Here is a 20,289-nt window from a genome sequence, read left to right as displayed (position 1 = left end):
AAAATTATAATTTTGCAGTGGTCTCTTCATTTTTGCCATGTTTTTGCTGAACTATCTGTGTGGTAAGTGTGGAACTTATTCTTTATATGAACATTGACCTTGGTTGTGCATTATTTTAATTCATTCTTGTTGATCCAAGACTGAGTGAGATTGCTGGGCAGAGTTGGTTTGTATTCGTTAGGTAAACTCAACAGCACTAAAATGTTTCAGTCATTCTTTAAGTGACCATTGTAAATAGGCTGGGCTGCATAGTAATCGTGGTGCTACATAAGCAAGTAGTTAGGGTTTTTATCCAGATGGCCTTGCTGTATTGCCATCCAAGGTCTCCCATTGTCATGCATGGTGCTCTTAGAACAAGCTGCAAGTGGTGAGATCAAACTGTAACTACAATACTATGTGAACCATATCAGGATTAAACTCATGCACAAGGGAAATTCTGACCACCTAATACTATAATAGTTATCTTTCGTTAAAAGTACTGCTCAAGAGGGAGGGGTTTTCAGCGTGCATTGCTGGAACGTATCGAAGACATTTGTCTATCAAAGCTGCCATTGGCCCTTGTGCCCATCAGTCAAACAGGACCCTTCCACTTCTTGTTTGTATAAAAGGTGACGTCTTTACAAAGACTTCCTCTTTTTGCCCTTCGCCTTGGTTCGTCAAGACAGGCGAGAGCTTCTGTGTTTGTGAATAAAAAACAAATTACTTTTTTCGGCTGGCTGGTAGTACAAAAAGTAACATGCACCCACCGATTCGCTACAGTTGTGTGTTGTTGTGCTATTTTAATTTTATTTTAATTAGCCACGCTGTTTTGTTCCATCCGTGCCTTGGTTCATCTCGGCTTTCACACGACTACTAGTAGTTTCATATTATTATTATTCAGGCTAGTTCACTGTGTTGGTTTTTGTCCACAGGCCAAAGCCTCGTAAGAGACTTTATAAGAGACCTAAGAGACCTCGCCCACGAGAGGGGCTCCTCTGCCAGCTTACGCCCGCACTACAGCCCGCAGCTGCGGCTGTAGGATATCTCGCTCCTCCAGTTTACTGTATTGAGCTCTGCTGTGCTCCACCATGTAGTGGGTCTGGTGTGTTAAGCCCCGCTTCGGCTAGTGGTTTTATTACCACGGGCCCTCCAGATTCCGAACAGCATGGTGCCCAGTGTCCCTGGTACCCCCCCGGCACACGTGGTGCAACTAGGCCTGTACAGTCCGCACGGTGCTTGCAGTGCTTTGTTCGGCTCACTTCGGCAGTGCTTGGTGTTACTCCTTGGGACCTCCCGTGTTGTTGCCACAAAAGAAAAGGCACAACTCGGTTGTAGTGTTCCCTGGTTTTTCAACCCAGTGCCCCAGTGCTGTACCGTGTGGTCAGAGTGTAGTGACCCACCCCCACTGTGTTGGGTTGCGTTGCCAGTGGAGACACGCTTATAGCGGCAAGTCCCGCTAGGCGCTCCACTGTCGCAAGAACACCTCGGCTGCTGGTGTGCCTTCGGTATCCGCGCTGACTGGAGCACTTGCTGCACGCCTGGAGACTGGTTCACCTTGGTGGATTTGAAAGATGCCTACTTTCACATCCCCATTGTGCAGGTGCACAGGAAGTTTCTCCTCTTCGCCTTCGAAGGCCGAGCGTTCGAGTTTGCTGTTCTCCCATTTGGCCTGTCGCTGGCCCCTCGCACTTTCTCCAAGTGCATGGACGCAGTGCTGGTTGCCAGGGGGTCCGCATCCTCAGTTATCTAGACGACTGGCTGGTCTGTTCGAACTCCAGGGAGCACACAAGCCTGATTCTCGACCGCCCCTCCGAGTTGGGCCTTCGGGTCAACAGAGAGAAGAGCTGTTTTGTGCCAACCCGGCAGACGCAGTTCCTCGGACTGCGACTCAATTCCATCGCCATGCTGTCCACGCTGGTGCCAGAGAGAGTTGCCTCCATAAACGCATGTCTCTCCCTTTTCTGGTTGAGAGCCCGCGTCAGGGTGTCCCTTTGCCAGAGACTGCTGGGCCTTCTAGTGGCTGCGTCCTAAACCGTCCCCCTCGGCCTCCTTCATCTAAGGCCTCTACAGTGGTGTTTTGGGTCCCATGAGATTCATCTTCGCCGCGACAGACCACGTCGAGTGACAGTCACTCAAGTGTGCTGGAAGGCCTCTGTTGGTGGTGGAGTCCTTCAAAATTAACCGTCGGTGTGCCCTTGGGGCCAGTCTACCACCAAGTGGTTTTGACAACAGACGCCTCCAAGCAGGGATGGGGAGCTGTCTGCAATGGATAGGAAGTCCGTGGCAGTTGGACACCGCCCGTCAGGGCCCTCCATATCAACACCCTGGAATTATGAGCTATGCTCCTCGGTCTCTGTCACTTCATGCTGGCCCTTCAGGGCATTCATGTTTTAGTGCCGACAGACAACACAGCAGTGGTTTCCTACATCAACAGGTAGGGAGGTGTCCAGTCGCACACACTATTTCAGCTAGTGCGTCGTCTGCTTCTATGTACACAGTCTCAGCTCCAGGGCAGACCCCCTCTCTCGGGGAGTCCACACATTGTCCCCTATGGTTCTCCGTTCGGGATCAGTCCGGCACCCTGGGGATTGACACGCTACCCCACACATGGCTGTGCTGTCTCCTCTACGCATTCCCACTGTTTCCTCTTCTCCCAGAGGTTCTGGAGAAGATCAGGCAGGAACGAGTGACAGTTCTGCTGGTAGCGCCTCGCCGGCCACGCAGACTGTGGTTTGCGGAACTGGTTTCCCTCTTGGTCAGAGAGCCATGGCAGCTTCCCCTGCGGGCGGACTTGCTGTCTCAGGTGCAGGGCACACTGTGACATCCCAACCCGGGCCTGCTCCAGCTCTAGGCCTGGCCTCACCTGATTACTTAGGGTCTGTCAGACGCAGTAGTGGCTACTATTCAGTTGGCGAGGGCTCCCTCTACGAGGTCGCAGTACTCCTACTGCTGGGGGACTTTTCAAACTTATGCCTCGGTTCCACTGGCTTAAGTGTCCATGCCTATTTTGGGAGGAGCAGAGCGATTTGTTGTTTTGGCTTGTTTTGTTTTAATAACAAACAGAAAACACCACGAGTGATAGAGCCTGATGTGGAAAGGACTTGTGTGTCTGTTTTATTCTTTATGCTTTACATGATTGGAGAGCTAAATGTGTATAGACAACTTTATATTTAGACGAGCATTACGTTACCATAAGAAAACGTTTCCATGTGCAACAATAAAAATAAATATTTGCTATTTATTATTATTGTTATTATAATCATCATCAAGATACGTTTCATGATTAATCATCCAGCTACAATATAGCAGGTTATAATTTAACTAAAGTGTGCACGTCTCAGTCATGGCGTTTATGGACTTATGGACACATTTATTAAACTAGTCCTTAATGTTTTAGAGGGAAACCCAGATCTGCTGTATATATTTATTCATTCATTTCAGTTGTAAATGGGCACACGTTAACGAAATCGTGTTCGCCTTCATACTGTGGGGCTCTTATACGACAGACCTGCAAACCATTCACAAAATGACTGAAACACCATCCAGTTGTTCATAAAATATTGATAAAATCGGCGGCTACAGATACGATTATGATCTTTCAATTTATTTTTAACTAGTCACGGCACTGCACGTGATGGACGTTTACAGCCACGTCTGGCAGCAGATAGTTAACTGTACACAAAACCTGGATGCATTTTTTGGTGGCTCAGTTTCTGAAAGGTGCGTGCAGGCTGAGGCCTACCCACGCTCCTTCTCTGCCTGTGTGGTGCCTTGATGTAGTGCTGGACGTGCTTTCCAAGGCCCCGTTTGAGCCCTTGCAGTCAGTTGACCTCAGATTAGCGTCATTGAAGACGGCGTTTTTGTTGGGAATCACATCAACAAAACGCGTCTCCATTTACCCTTTGTGTGTCCATTTTACGGGAGATGGTTCCAGGGTAGCGCTTCGGCCTAATCCTGCGTTCCTCCCGAAAGTGCAGTCTCCTTTCCATATCAACAGGCCTATTGAGTTGATGGCTTTCCATCCTCCTCCCTTCTCTTCGGAGGAGGAGAGTAGGCTACACCTGTTGTGTGCGGTGCGGGCTCTCAGGTACTATTTGGAGTACTCTAAGGACATTCGGCGTTCGGACCAATTGTTTGTGTCCTACGGAGCACGGATGCGGGGCCAGGAGCTTTCAAAGCAGCACCTCTCGCACTGGATTGTGGACACCATTATCACGGCCTACGAGTCGGCTGGAGTCCCGGTGCCTGAACACCTGGTGGCCCACTCGACTCAAGGTGTAGCGATGTCGTGGGCCCTTTTTCAAGGCGCCCCACTGGAAGACATCTGTGCGGCTATGAGTTGGGTCTCGCCACACACCTTTGTTCGGTTCTACAGACTGGACGTGATGGGCCCGGTTCCTTCTTTTTGGAATCTGATGTTGGTTTCAGTTGAGCCTCAGTAGCCTATCAGGCACTGGTTCCTGGCTTTTCGATCCCTGTCTGCCCCTGTTGAGCATGCTTGGGAAAAGCAACGCAGAACCGTTTCCCTTCCTACCAGACTGTGACTTGTACATAGTTCATTCTGTAGGTGGGAGTGCATGTGATTTTACACCTTTATCCTTCCAGTGTACATAGTTCCCTTGTCAGCAGGCCTGTGGCCCCGCCTCAGCTATGCTAGCTGTGCTGAGGACCGCTGCTGCTGTATTCAGCGGGAGGCTTTGAGTTTACTCTTGTTACCCCTCTGTGTATATACAGTGAGGGGAAAAAAGTATTTGTCTGAAACCCAATGTGACCTTTCATGAAATCCGATTTTTCCTTTTTAAAACTAATTGTTCTTGACTGTTTTTTATTTTTCATTGGTGGAAAAGAGGTGTATTTTGGATAAAAAGGAATTACTCCTGGTTTTGTTTCTTTAATTCCAAATGAGGTTGTTTAAGACTTTTAATATCAGCAGCACGCATGGTGTTTTGCAGCTGTGCTCTCTTATCTTTGCGCTGCAGGTACCTGCTGGGACTACAGTGAGGAATTAAGATTTAAGAAATATGCCTACACTATCCAGTCTCTGTAATTATAATGTGTATTGAATATGGATTAACGGCACAACTCTCCCACAAGCATTGTGTATTTCACTCGCAAGTATTATACCAGACTGTTACCATTTCATACACTAGGTAGTTTCATACCTCCCAGAAATATTTGTCATTCTAAATAATGTATTTAAGATATTTTCTGTCTCTTATGAAAACAAACTACAGTTATGGTTAAATCTACAGCACACTGGAAGAACAAGTTGTTAGTTGTCTCATTTTCCTAATGTGTACACAATAGTATTTTAAAACCTTTAGTATTGTACAAACTATGGTATTGTGTTTTATCATGTGACAATCATTTTATTATTATTATTATTTTTATTTCTTGGCAGACACCCTTATCCAGGACGACTTACAACATAAGTGCAAAACAAAGTGCAAAAATACAGTTAAGTAAAAGGCATCAATCATTACAAATTCAATTTAACTAAAACATAGCAATTCAATTCCAAATTCCAATTTACAATTTACACAGGCAAGTACAGTGAGGTCCTACATCCTGGACGGTAAAAGCTAAGTGCTATATATATATTTTTTTTTTTACTTATTAATTGTCATTTTCAAACACATTTCCACCTATACATTCTCTTTTTTAAATGCCCAATAAGGGTTGCTAATAAGAGAGAACATTCTTGCTTTCATCTGCAACCCTAAATCAATCTTATCATAACCTAAATTATGAAATGACTATTTTCTACTTAGAAATTACCTAGGTTACCCTAAATACATATCCTAAAATTTAAATTCCAATATTAACTTAATTTGATTCTGTTTTTAATATATACAAAATCCAGGCTGGTTAATATTACTCTTACTGCACGTTGACTTGTTTGCTCTTATGGAGGAAAGAATAACCTTATTAGCTGTCAGCAACGTTTTTGACATTGTATCATGTGATAAAGGAAAGGGAAATATATAGCCATTCTTCTTGAATAATGAAAGTCCCCAATAAACCTATTATTTTTTAAGGCCTGTTGTCTAAACCAGATTTTCCAGTTTAAGTAGTTTAAACACCATGGTTTCTTTGTGCTTTTAAAGGGTGGCTCAATATTCACACCCAAGTCTAAGTGCTTTAAAGATTGTTACACCTACTCTGTGGTGGATAGAATAGTTAGCCTAGTTAATATCAGGAGGAGGCAGTTATCCTTCTTTTTTTCTTTTGCTTGCTTAAGCTGATTTGGGGATTATGTCATTTATTGATCTCCCCTCCCCACAATAAAGTTTTTTCTTACCTTAAAATGTAAGACAGCCAGATTATCTTGCTTCACACACGCACACACACACACACACACACACACACACACACACACATATATATATGGGAAGCAAGATAATTAAAAGAGATGAAAACATATATATAAATAAAACTGAGTATGAACTGTTGTGGAAGAGCCACACATATATAAGGGGTGTGTATCTTTCCCTCTCTGATGATTCGATATGCATCTAGATACACAGTGAACGATAAGATAAGAACAATACGTTTAGAAAAAATAAAGATTTTATACGATTTGATTCAGCTTTGAGTCAATTCGATTTTATGCAATAAGATTCATTTTCATACAATGTGATTTGGTTCAATTCAAAGTTGTTGGAATCAGAAATGCATTTCAAATAATTAAATTCACATCATCCAACTAAATGTACAAACTGGCTCTTTCCCATGCAATTATTATGGCAGCCAATTCTACAAATTATTATTTTGAGGTTCTCAAAGGTGAAAAAAGACTGAATACCCATAGGACTAGAAGAATTCATCCCTGAAGATTTCTTGTGGAATTGATGTTGCATTCAACATTTTGGCTTAATCTGAATGAATTTTCATTTTCTTCTCAGATTGGTATTAATATGTTTGTGATTATTATTGTATGGAACATGTGCGTTTTAAATAAAAACGGTGTATTAAACTCTCAACTAGTTTCAATTCAGAGTACTGTACAATTAATAGAGGTAAGTTTATGTCTGTGTGTGTGAGAGAGAGGTCTGTAGGGGATTGTTTTGTATTATTTTTTGGGTTTGAATCCAAGCAAAACAGATATAAATTAATGCAAAATCACGGTGCTATTTTTTCTATAAGCGTGAACATTTTTGAGTCTTTTTGCCCGAGTTCTTAGTCAGTCTATTTACAGTGATTCCAGTGGAGAGAAGCTGTGAGCCGGGGACTCTCGGTGCAGGACCGTCGCAGCCATTCAGTGCTACTGATTTATATGGAATTTTTTAGTTTGTTTTAATCACAGTTACGTACATTTCACGATTAAAATGGAGATGGTTCAGATTGTTATTTTGCATAAATATAAACTTACTAAATGCAAATTTGTAAAGTTGCTTTATGTTGCAAATCCTCATTTAGTCTGCAATACATCCATATGAACATCCAAAGACTAGTTTAGATTAGTTTTAGTCAACACCATTCCATTTCTTTGAAAACCCGCCTGCACTGGCCAATCGTACACATGCACAGCAAGACAGATAGGTGTTTATGATCTTTGATCTGCACAAATTGCATGGCTTAACCCACCCCCCCAAACAGTATTGCTGCTGGGTCAAAAGTATCATTATAGGAGCCAATGACTTGAGTGAAAAAATAAATGTTATGGTTTGATCTGCATTGCTGTATCGGTTTGTTGGCCAGTGTGTGATGAGCGGATCAATTTGACTGGTTTGCTAATAAATATGGACCGGATTGGGGAATTTGAATCAGTGCAGTCGTGTCTCAAACAGCTGGACCCAGCGCATGGATTCAAATCGGTGAATTGTTACACCCCAAATATATACAGCTCTGGAAAAAATTGAGAGAACACTTAACATTGATTTCTGAATTTATAGTGTTTTCTTAATTTTTTCCAGAGCTGTATATTGGAAAGCAGTTTAAGTGACTCAAACTTTCAGAAATGAATTTGAAACCAACTTCTTGTTTTCCCACTTTGGAAAAATGTGCTGTATGTGTTCAGCAAGTATACCTTCTAATGTCTTAAAATAGACTGCAGTTTAAATGTGAATATTTTTCCTTTTTGCAGGTCAGTGAAGTTGCCAATACTCTCTGTGGATACCAAGTCCTGGATAAAAATGTGAGATTCTCAAGGTGTTTCAAGCATGACATCATAACCACATCTCACATCCTATCACATATTGGGATTGTTGGTTTTTGCAAAGGCTATTTTTGGTTTTTCAAGCAATGCATATATATCTGGGGAGACTGAAACCCAAAGGCAATTCATTACTTGTTGCAGGAATTATGGATCAACATTTTGAAGTCACTTCTTTGCTGGTGACTTTTTGTGATCCTTGAAAAACAGCATGAAGGAAATTTAGTTCCACAGAGTTTTGTTGTGGCCTTACACATGACCACTCTCAGTCCAGTGTATTATTTTAATTCTGCCATAACTAACAGAAAAACACTGAAATTCATTATGTGGATTAAAAATGAATGTGCAGTGACTAACGGGCCAATTAACTGCATTCCATAAGCACGTATTGATCTGTAAGAAAACTACAAAGTAATTACAGCCTATGGAGTTTCCCTTGAATAATTTAGAATTTGTAAGTCAGACCTCACCAACTGATTATGTCTGTATCTTTTCACTTAATTAATTTAGTAATTGAATCACTCAAATGTCCAATATTATGTCTGCCTTTATTTTAGGGAATATTTTGTAGACTTCACAGGAAGGTTGAAGCTAAAAGATCTTGTTTACATAAAGTTCTGCTGAATCAACTCTTAGATGTCCATACAGTTATTAAAGATGCAGGAGCCTCACGGTCAGAACTGAGTGTTGTATGGTCTTCAATAGTTGTCATGTTTGTGGTTTATTTTAAATCTTAATATCGATTTGTGTAAAGTAAAGGCTAATGGTCAGGTCACAGTTCAGCAGCAGACACAAGATATGCATTTAGCAGGAAACGGCCATTTCCCTCTTAATCACTCATGTGGAAAAAGAAAGGGACCATCTATGTAGGCCATGTCAAATACCAGCCATTAATCTATAACAACATGAAATGTATAAAAAAAATAACTGCTTCCATATATACATCTATATTTGCCCACCTGACTGACTCTTAAAGGGACAATGAGCTTTTAATTTTGTTTAGATGAGTGTGTACAGCAATTAACACTTGACTTCTTTTTCTACAGCGCCTTGAATTATTGGACGTTATCTATGTGCGGGGCTGCACAGATGCTGTCTTCATCTGGTTGATGGACAACTATAAGACTATGGCAGGACTTTTGTTTGGTATTCTGCTACCACAGGTAAGACTTAAGAATACTGTGGAATTCAGCTTTCACTACACATACAAGTTTGTCCAGGTTTCCAAAGTAAAATTAATTTAATTATAGTAGTAGTATGCATGAAAAAAAGGAAAATAAAATTACAAGTTGCATCTGTTTCTTTCAGTTTCCAATTAAGTTGTATAACAATCATATAAAAAATTTAAATCAATGTGTTTATTCTGCAAACCAGCAAAGATGTAGATGTTGAAAAAACTACTTTCTACAGAACCTCATTAGATTTGTTTCCTTTCAAAAAGTAATTTGATGTTAAAACCTTCATGAATACAACCCTGGGGGCTTGGTTTATTAAGCTTTTCTATCAAAATGCAATTTGCGCTATGTATAATACACAGAAGGATTTTTTCACCCAAAACCGAATGTAACTGGGTGGCTGGACACATCTCCTGTTCAAAGTGTGCATCTTGCAGGGACCACTGTTACACATAAGAAAATATCTCCAGCCAGCCGTTCTCTAACCCATTGCGAGTTGTTTTCATTATTGAAAATATATATTTGCCTGCATTTTATGTATTATTCGAACATTTTCCTCATTTATAGTTTTCTTTTTGGTCTAGTACAATGTGGATTAAAAAAAAAAAATGGATTTGAAGATAATGGGGCAAGTGTTTGTGTCCTGTGGCTTGTTTACCCTGTAAGTTGTGCTCAGAGGGACAGCAAGAATGAAACGGACAGGAAGATAAATGTGAATGATATTTTGGATGTTTGTTTTTAGATTTTTTTAATGAAGATGATGTATACTTACACAATCATGTCCAACTTTGGACCCATTTAGAAATTGTTGTGGACCTATTTAGAAATCTGAAAGATTTGTAAGAAGGTGTTATTTGAGGAACTTAAATTATAACGCATGAGGTGCTTTTACAATGCCATTTCTGATCCAGATCAAATACATCTGTACATGTGATCAGGATCAGTGGTGTCACGTCTACACTGCCATTTGATCAGGATAAACTGTCAACAGCCCTTCGAATGCGCAGCAACACGGAAGGCTAAACTTAATCATATGTATATTCAATTAGTAAGTTAAACATAGAGCTATATTAATTAATTAAATTAATTAAACCAGCTCACTTGCATGTTTTTTCACAACCCAAGCATTTGATCCAATTGCTGAGGATTTACAGTGCTATTTCTGAGCAAAACCAGATGCTACTGATGCATTTGATCCGGATCAGAAATGGAATTGTAAATGCGCCTACTGTTTAATCATAGTTCCTAAGAATATTTTTACTAAGGTATGCTTTTTTTTTTTTTTTTTCCTCCCTCATTCCTTTTATAAAGTGTGCTTTCTTCCCTGTGCCTGACTTGGCTATGCTGTCCATAGAAAGCAACAGACAATAAAACTCACTGAAAAGAGGCAGAATGTTTGGCATGGCCTCCATAATGAATTTTCCTCATTAGTTTTTAGGCTGACGGGCTGGAAGACAGTAGTAATTAGTTTATTTTTAGAATCACCAGGTGTTTTGTCTCTTGAATAATTCCATTTTGCAATGCCAATAGCGGGCCATCCTGTAGATACGTCTTGGCAGGCCAGCTGTTTTTCCTCACAGACCGATCCTAAATCATGAGCTTTTGTTCAGATGTAGATGAAGCGATGGGTCAGTTTTAGTCTGGAAGGTGACAGTAACCTGTGTGACATCTCCCTCCATCAATGAGACACTGTGTCGAGTCAGTTCCCTGCACAACCTGTTGACGATTAATATTTATATAACTTAGCACATCGTGGAGTAATGGAAACTGAATAAATTATTTGGTATAGTTGAATCTGTCATAGACCTTTAATCGTCACATTCAGTGTCCTCCCTGTCTCGGGGCCCTGTCTCCAAATGTGAGAATCTTTTGCTGTTAGGTCTTCAATAACTCAGGGTGACATCTTTCAATACTTCAGCTAATGGATTCATGTGTTGCCACAGGATATAAACCTTTCGCAGTTTTTTTTTTTGTGATAAATATTACACCTAGATGTTATTGAGTGATTTCTAATGTGGGAATGTGGTGTCCCATCTTTTCCAAACCGGAAAATACATATGCAAATGTTAAATATTGGTGGCAAATATTATTGCAAGATCTTAATCTGTGTCATCAATTCTTACAGAACAACGATAAGAAAATAATTAATACACTCCCAACATTTAATTGAATAATTTTTAACCCTTACACCAATTGATTACTAAATTTTAAGCTATTGTTTTAGGGGGCAGCTGTTGAATACAGCAGTCTGTACCATTGCCTATTTGAGCATCTGGGAGCATATCAGACCAAGAAGAGTTTAATTTCTTTAAATACATTTAGATTCAGAGCCCCTTCTGTAATCAAAGCAGGAATAAGAGTATTTTTTACTAGAAATCCCATGTGACACGAGAGCAGTATCAATAACTGTAATTGAAGTCTTACTTGTTTCTAATGCTCCTGTATGAGTTCTGTCAGCATATCTCTTGTTTCTCGCTTGGCTGTCATTTCTCTGGATAATTATTCCAGTGAGACAAAAGAAGAGAAAATATGATGGAAGATGAGTGATTCTGGCGTTTCATTTACTGCCAGTCCTGAGTGGCACTTACAACCCCTGTTGGTTAAGTGTTGTAATTACATTATCTGTATGCTGTGGAGCACAAACTGTAGTGCGTATGCTGGCTTTCAAGATGTGATTATCTCCACAGTTCCTCTACTCCGCCCGATTGTGTATGGTCAAGAAATTACACAGATACTGAGACTCCCTAAACCTGATGAGTAAGCATGTGAGTGTGTGCTCTGCTTGCAGGATGGTTAAGTGGAGTGAGAATGTAATTGCAAAACATTCATAAATAAACATAGATTAAGTCAGCAATATTTAGGTACAAGAAATATAAGATTTCAATAAGAATAATGAAGCTGTAGTCACCAGATTACTGGCACTGGACTTCACAAAGGCTTCAACCAGGAAACCTGCTTTTCAAGTGCGATTAGAACTGCTATCATCTTTATTCCCATATCTGAAAGAGCCATTCTGCATATTGAGAATAAAACGGCAAAGGCAAAAGACCAAGTAATAAAGTTCTGCACAACGCCCTGGGCCTGTGTTTTACCATGCAACCACACTCTGGTCAACACACAAATCTTTTCACAATTATTTTAATTCCCCCAGCATTTGCATGAAATTGCACAAGGGCACCAACTTGAAATTGCTTAAAGTGATTGCTAATTTTCCAGTGCACAAATAGCACATTTAGCAACCACATTTCTACTGTCACTTTTTTGTTGCCAGCTGGTACTGACAATAAAAATGGATTTTGTATCTCTGGCCTGCATATCCAAAGCCTGGACAAACAACAATATAGACTTTCTGCATTGAACGTCAGTTTTGCAATACTGCATCGGTTATCTGAGATACACAACGTAAATCTTACACATCACTAAACATGTTGTATTGATACATACACATGAATTACACTGCCTAATTAAAGCCAGTGAGTTCAACTTTTTACTAAATCAGTGTTAAGTTCTTAAGTTCTTTTTTTTGTTATTGTTTTCAGTTGGAACTGTTTTCTTATTATGACACATTAGCTAATGGAAATTATTACCAAGTCATAATATAAAAGTTTGTGATGTAATTATAGCAAAACCAAACACTGTCAGCTCTGTTTAGAATTAAAATTAAATGGTAGCTTCACTTAACTTGTTCCATAGCACTGAAACTAAGCCCTGCAGCACAGTATCACCTTCTCTGTTATTCTGAGTGCATTTCCAATTTAAACTCATCTCAGACCCTTTTTTCATTTTCTTGCTTGGAGACTTTCATATATACGGCTGGGAATGTTTTTATTGACATTGTTGTCATTTTGTTGGTGAAGTATCAAAGTGCTACCAAACATTAGCAAAGGAAATTTAAAAAGTCTGCTACTCAGTTAAATTGATAAACCTGCTAAAATTATATTTTTCGTAGCTGATACCCTTATCCAGGGCAACTTACAATTGTTACAATATATCACATTGTTACATAACCACTACTACACACTTGTGCTAAAATACGTCATTGAGGCTTGCTTTGCATTTGATGTTTTGGTAAAAACTGTTTTTAAAATATATATTCTTCCACCCCTCCTAAAAGCAGCCACATCTTTTCAGTATTCAATGTATTTTTATGTAGTAGTGATACGAAGATTAATTGTTAAGAAACATGGAAAATAACATATGTTATGTGTTTAGATGTATTGAAGGGTTTAAGGCCCTGCTTTCCATTGTAACTATGTCGGGTAAACTCTGTGTAGTACATGGACGTGGGCACAGTGTGCCATGTGTGGAAAAAGGCCTATTTGTGTGTAGCACATTGGGTTTAATCCTTTTCCCCCCCACTCCATTCTCACCACTGCAAACACCAGTTATATTCAGACAGGAATATTCATCACAACAAGTAATGCTGTAGGACTTTTCAGAGAGCTAAATCCCACAACCATGTGCTCAAATGCAGCTGTTTCTTGCCTGAATGGAGCAGCTGTCTTGCCTTATCATGCCTCGCATTACTAACGGTAACAGCTGGAAATCCCAGCAGGCAGAAAGCAAGCTTTTAATGTAAATGAAGGCCAAGTAGATTGATTTAGCTCTTTCTAATTTGTCTTTTACCTCAGAATTAACCCTTCATCTGTCCATTAATGTTCAAGGGGTCTGTTTTGCTAATGCTGTGGACAGGACCATGAAGAATGATTCAGAGGATTCAGATTCTGAATTTCAGGACACACATTAACTTTTTAATATGTATAACTTCAGTCCAGTTGTTTTCAGCATGATGTGTACCATGCACCATTTATGGAAGGTAATTACCACTAAGTTCACCTGAAGGCCTTTTATATAAAAGAGCTTGTTTCAGATTGACATCTCATTTCTGGGTATCCTGGTGACCTTGATAATCTTGCACAAATGTGAAGGAACAGAAGTCTGAAATGTCATATGAGGAATATCATGGTGGCTTTTCCACATTCCTAATGTAAATGTTTAACAAACATTAGAGTATAGAAACGATGCTGGACACACGTGCACAAAGCATAATCTTTTTCTGATTATCATCAAAGGGCCAACTCATACAAGATGGCCTTTAACAGAGCAGCATGTATTCCGTGCTTTCATGTCATTTGATTTCTTACTCGTTCACACTTCATCTGCTTTCCACCACACAAAATTGTATTGAAATTGTGTAGCTGACAGATCTAAAGAGGAAAAAAGGTAGTTTAAAAAATAAATGTGCAAATGCCATGAGTTTAAATTAATTTGTTTACATTTTCTGTTTAGTCCTCGTTGATTTGTCCACAAGATTAGACACACTGACCATGGCCTTGGGTTTGGGAAACATGGCTGTAACCAACTTAATAGAACATCACTCTGAACGACTAAACTTACAAATGATCAAATAAGCCAGTTGTCAGATGGAATTCATGAGAGAACCAAAGAATAACAACTAATAACAAAGATCATAGCCGTTGATCAGCATTTATGCGTTGGTACTACATGAGAAGAAGTAGCTATATCTGAACTAATAGCAAACATCACAAATGAAATACAACAGCAGTAAAACATGGGTAGAAAGGGAACAATTCAAGAAATACTGCCAAGCAATGCTTTAAAACTATGCTTATTTTGGTCTGCCTTTTTTTGCAAGACGCCTGCCTAATGATATTTGAGGAGGATTGCCTTGCTATAACTTGTTGCAAATGTAGTGCAAGCACTGCAGTTCCCTGCAGCAGTAAAGATAAATTGCCATGTTCTCAAGACTGAACAGAGGAATTAACTCTGACTAAGCGTGGTATAAACTGGTAAAATCAGTTTCATACCATAACAGTATGCTGGAGACGCCATATACAGTGAGGGGAAAAAAGTATTTGATCCCCTGCTGATTTTGTACGTTTGCCCACTGACAAAGAAATGACCAGTCTATAATTTTAATGGTAGGTGTATTTTAACAGTGAGAGACAGAATAACAACAACAAAATCCAGAAAAACACATTTCAAAAAAGTTATAAATTGATTTGCATGTTAATGAGGGAAATAAGTATTTGATCCCCTATCAATCAGCAAGATTTCTGGCTCCCAGGTGTCTTTTATACAGGTAACGAGCTGAGATTAGGAGCACTCTCTTAAAGGGAGTGCTCCTAATCTCAGCTTGTTACCTGTATAAAAGACACCTGTCCACAGAAGCAATCAATCAATCAGATTCCAAACTCTCCACCATGGCCAAGACCAAAGAGCTGTCCAAGGATGTCAGGGACAAGACTGTAGACCTACACAAGGCTGGAATGGGCTACAAGACCATCGCCAAGCAGCTTGGTGAGAAGGTGACAACAGTTGGTGCGATTATTGGCAAATGGAAGAAACACAAAATAACTGTCAGTCTCCCTCGGTCTGGGGCTCCATGCAAGATCTCACCTCGTGGAGTTTCAATGATCATGAGAACGGTGAGGAATCAGCCCAGAACTACACGGGAGGATCTTGTTAATGATCTCAAGGCAGCTGGGACCATAGTCACCAAGAAAACAATTGGTAACACACTACGCCGTGAAGGACTGAAATCCTGCAGTGCCCGCAAGGTCCCCCTGCTCAAGAAAGCACATGTACAGGCCCATCTGAAGTTTGCCAATGAACATCTGAATGATTCAGAGGAGAACTGGGTGAAAGTGTTGTGGTCAGATGTGGAAGAAATCGAACTCTTTGGCATCAACTCAACTCGCCGTGTTTGGAGGAGGAGGAATGACCCCAAGAACACCATCCCCACCGTCAAACATGGAGGTGGAAACATTATGCTTTGGGGGTGTTTTTCTGCTAAGGGGACAGGACAACTGCACCGCATCAAAGGGACGATGGACAGGGCCTTGTACCGTCAAATCTTGGGTGAGAACCTCCTTCCCTCAGCCAGGGCATTGAAAATGGGTCGTGGATGGGTATTCCAGCATGACAATGACCCAAAACACACAGCCAAGGCAACAAAGGAGTGGCTCAAGAAGAAGCACATTAAGGTCCTGGAGTGGCCTAGCCAGTCTCCAGACCTTAATCCCATAGAAAATCTGTGGAGGGAGCTGAAGGTTCGAGTTGCCAAACATCAGCCTCGAAACCTTAATGACTTAATGAGAGGATCTGCAAAGAGGAGTGGGACAAAATCCCTCCTGAGATGTGTGCAAACCTGGTGGCCAACTACAAGAACCGTCTGACCTCTGTGATTGCCAACAAGGGTTTTGCCACCAAGTACTAAGTCGAAGGGGTCAAATACTTATTTCCCTCATTAACATGCAAATCAATTTATAACTTTTTTGAAATGCATTTTTCTGGATTTTTTTTGTTGTTATTCTGTCTCTCACTGTTAAAATACACCTACCATTAAAATTATAGACTGATCATTTCTTTGTCAGTGGGCAAACGTACAAAATCAGCAGGGGATCAAATACTTTTTTCCCTCACTGTACCCGTAATCACCCTTATGCACTTTATGCCAGAGGGGAAAAAACGTTTTTTTCATATAAATGTCAGTTGTATAGGTGAATAAAAAGTAACTAAGAAATAAGTGAGAGATCTATAAGTATTGAAAGTGATTCTCTTCACTTCTGTGATGTTGAAGAAAGCATGCTTGGAGATCACTCTGGTCTACTTAGCCACACCACAGGTTTGCAGAATCTCAAAGTGCTTTACACTGAGCCATGTTTCAGTAAGGAGAGCATAAGTACAAAAAAGCATCCCCCCCACGTAGCAAACTATACTGTCGGTCAGGCTCCTGTTAATGTGGGCTATTGTTAGTAAGAGCTGGCCCTGATCTCTTCTACAGCTCTGCATTTTGCTCTTACATTATATTTGCCTTTTCAGTTTATTGGGTTTAAAAAGGGAATAATAATCAGTGATTGAAAATGACTACAGGTGGGGAAAAAAGGGTTGAATTCTGCGTTTCAGACCTGTATGTGTTAATTATTTTTGAGCTGTGGAAAATACTATGCCTTTTTAGTTAATATTTGAATGTACAATTTTATCCATTATTTTCTATGTACATTTACCTATGTGCTTTACCTAGAGGCTGATCAATAAGTGTGTATCTCTGAAGCTCTCTAGCATAGTAAACAAAGCCATTCTGATGATGTAAGCAGAAGTCACCTGCTATTGTGACATGTACTAGCTAATGGTATAAAGGCAAGTCTACAGATTCATTATTCCTTGTTCATTGTTCTTTAATGCAAAGTGTAAAGGATTTACAAGGAAATAATAGTGCCCTGAAGGAAAAACAAATTCATTATTTATTTATTTTAATTAATATTGTCAGTCTGCCTATACCATTTACTTTTCTTTCAGAAAACTATGAAAATATAAATTAAAAAGCATAAAAAATGAATTGTGTGGGTGTTTAAGCCAGTACATTCCAATACTGTATAATATTTTCAATAGTTTCATTAAAACCATAACCATTAAAGAGAACCAGACTGGTAAGAATCATTGTGGTCTGTTATGAAACTTTTAAGAACGATTACGTGAGCATCCTCACATCTCGGTAAGATGTATGTGAGGTCTAAATGGTTATCCTTAGCCTGTATAGGGGTCGGAGGTCATTAAATGTCAGTAATATGGAGTGAAAATGGGTGCTGTTACAAGTTCTCAGTGCCTCCCTTTGCCTTACATTTTCCATATATATCTATATATCTGTCTATATCTATAAAATACAGTTATTGATGTTATTCTAACTGCCCTTGTGGCATTGCATTCCAGTTCTTCGGTGTGATCATCAGCTGGCTGTACATCACACGGGTGGAGGATGCCATCGCGGAGTGTGGGTACACCAGAGACGTCCTGATCCAGGACTCGCACAGGAACGTCAAGCCCCAGAGCAGGATGGCGGCCTGCTGCAGGTGTCTGCCCGACCTTGACTGACCCACAGAGCAGGACTGAGCTCCTTGGACACCATCTTTGAGCAGAAGCAGAAAGTAACCTTTACATTGTACAGGTACCACACTGTTCCTTTTTAATTGCAGACTAGGGGGCTTAGAATATAGTACCACCCAGTGGAAATATTTTCTAAGGACTCTATTTGCTCTGACAATTATTGGCCAGTCTGCACTACGAAAGATTTTTGTTTTGTTTTGTGTGAGTGCTTTTTAAGTCTGCATTTTGAAATCGGTTCACATGCATTTTGTGTCTTATCAACTGGTAGCACATTATCAAACAACCATTGCACTTGAGATGCATCTACAAGCAGACAAATGAATTACTATGTGTTAATAATATTAATTTCCTTGTTGGTTAGGTTATGTTATGTTATGTTTTGTGTGCGTATGTGTGTGTGTATGTGTAACATAAACAATGTTGTTTAATTCAAACATTTTAGAAAAGCCATTTACTGGAGAATGTGTTATGATCCTTTTCTTAACTGTTGTGTTATATGTTCACCTATAACAAGCATCACAGCTTATGTATGAGTATCCTTAGTCATCTGTGTATGCTCTGTCTCTGTGACTGTCTTGGAGTTCTTCTGCTCAGTTCTGAATCGGTGTCGTCTCCGTCTGCCCTTGTGACGGTCACTGTCAATGCCATTACAGAGGACTGCTCGAGGACTGACCCCTTTTCTGTCAGAATTTCACTCTATATGATTTGTGACACATTCATAAAACATTCCAGATTAATACCCAAAATGTACAAAATATGAAATATGAAAACAAGTGATGAAACTGATTATTTTTATATGTTCATAAGTGACCTTGTGTGTGTGTGTACCTTTGTTAGTGCAGGACTACTGTTCTTAGCAGACTAAGAAATACATAATAAATACTGTCATTCTATTGCTATGTCATGAAAGCTCCATTAGGTTTTTTTATTTCTTTGAACTCATTTCATTAATTATAATTGGCATTAAATTGTTTATTTTTTGTATTTTACTTTTTTGTGACTGATATCTGAATTGCAGTGATGACATTTTAATGCCTTGCTTTATAGACACAAAGTCTGATAAATAAGTCATGTTTACAGTTCTCTTTGATGTGCCTTCTGAAGTGCCTGTATGGTGGGTTTTCTAATCTTGCCTTCTGTCCTGCTGTGCGCCCTGCGGGCGGTCTGGGTGTCTTGCTGTGACACTGTTAATATTTCACTACAGTTGTGCCTCACCTGCCCAACCCGGATGACTTATTAAACGAGTGTGCACTTTTAATCCATACCTTAAAGGGAGAGTGTATAGGATCCCTGTTATTTTGGGTGTTATGTATTCAATTGTGTGCTGTGCCTGACATTATACTCTTGGTTTCTGCTGAGATTTCTGCATCTTTAGTAACTTTCAGCATATAATGACTTCTGAAAATGCTTTGAAGTTCAATGTACACTGAACAGCATTACAGTGGATTGGAAATCTCATTAACTTGCAGACTTTATACACTTGTTGTACTGTAGTGAAGTGAAAGTCAAGCCTTGTTCACTTCACAGCTTACAATAAGCAACATAAAGGATTGTTATGACATCCATACAAATACAGTTGACATTTTTATTGGCATGTTTTCATAATTATTGGTTTTAAAATAAAGAAGGATGGAATATGTGACCTGAAACAACCAGAAGCCCTATTCATGCTGCTGATCCTTGTAAATCAGTCTGCCTTGGACACATGCCTCTCCAAATATATTGCCTTCACACCTATACTGTAATTCATTGTAAGCTGTAACCTCCTGACTACAAAATTATTTTATTTAAGAATAAACATTTTCAAACTGAAGTCTTGTTGTTATATTCTTCCGTGACTGAATTGTTTAAATTGAATTTTGTATGTGTAGTATGATTTACTTATATTTCAGTCTTACGAACATGCATATATATATTTATATGTGTGTGTAATGCAAAAATTATACAGAAACTACAGAAGCAAAGAAGCAGGGAAAGATGTATTGTTGGAATAACATGAAGAGACAGGAAAAATATTTAAATGGGTCAGAGAACAAACAAAGCTATATGATATATCCAAGAGTGAAGCTGGCA

At 39.7% G+C, this 20,289-nt stretch overlaps 1 protein-coding gene across 2 annotated transcripts in view; it reads left to right on the top strand.

Annotated features, from left to right (window-relative positions):
- The window catches only part of tspan15 (tetraspanin 15), a 54,609-nt gene extending 34,580 nt beyond the window's left edge, over positions 1 to 20,029 (top strand). Inside the window, exons 6-8 of one of the 2 annotated variants that reach the window (XM_066693175.1) lie at positions 8,066 to 8,116; positions 9,181 to 9,297; positions 18,043 to 20,029. In XM_066693175.1, coding sequence (XP_066549272.1) covers positions 8,066 to 8,116; positions 9,181 to 9,297; positions 18,043 to 18,204 — 330 coding nt within the window. In that variant the 3' untranslated portion in view covers positions 18,205 to 20,029. The remainder of the gene's footprint in view (positions 1 to 8,065; positions 8,117 to 9,180; positions 9,298 to 18,042) is intronic. The other variant, XM_066693176.1, reaches the window with a different exon arrangement.
- The last annotated feature ends 260 nt before the right edge of the window (positions 20,030 to 20,289 follow it).

The sequence above is a fragment of the Amia ocellicauda genome, chromosome 20 (genome assembly GCF_036373705.1).
Source record: "Amia ocellicauda isolate fAmiCal2 chromosome 20, fAmiCal2.hap1, whole genome shotgun sequence".
Taxonomy (NCBI): Eukaryota; Metazoa; Chordata; class Actinopteri; order Amiiformes; family Amiidae; genus Amia; species Amia ocellicauda.
This window is presented reverse-complemented; position numbering and strand designations above follow the sequence as displayed.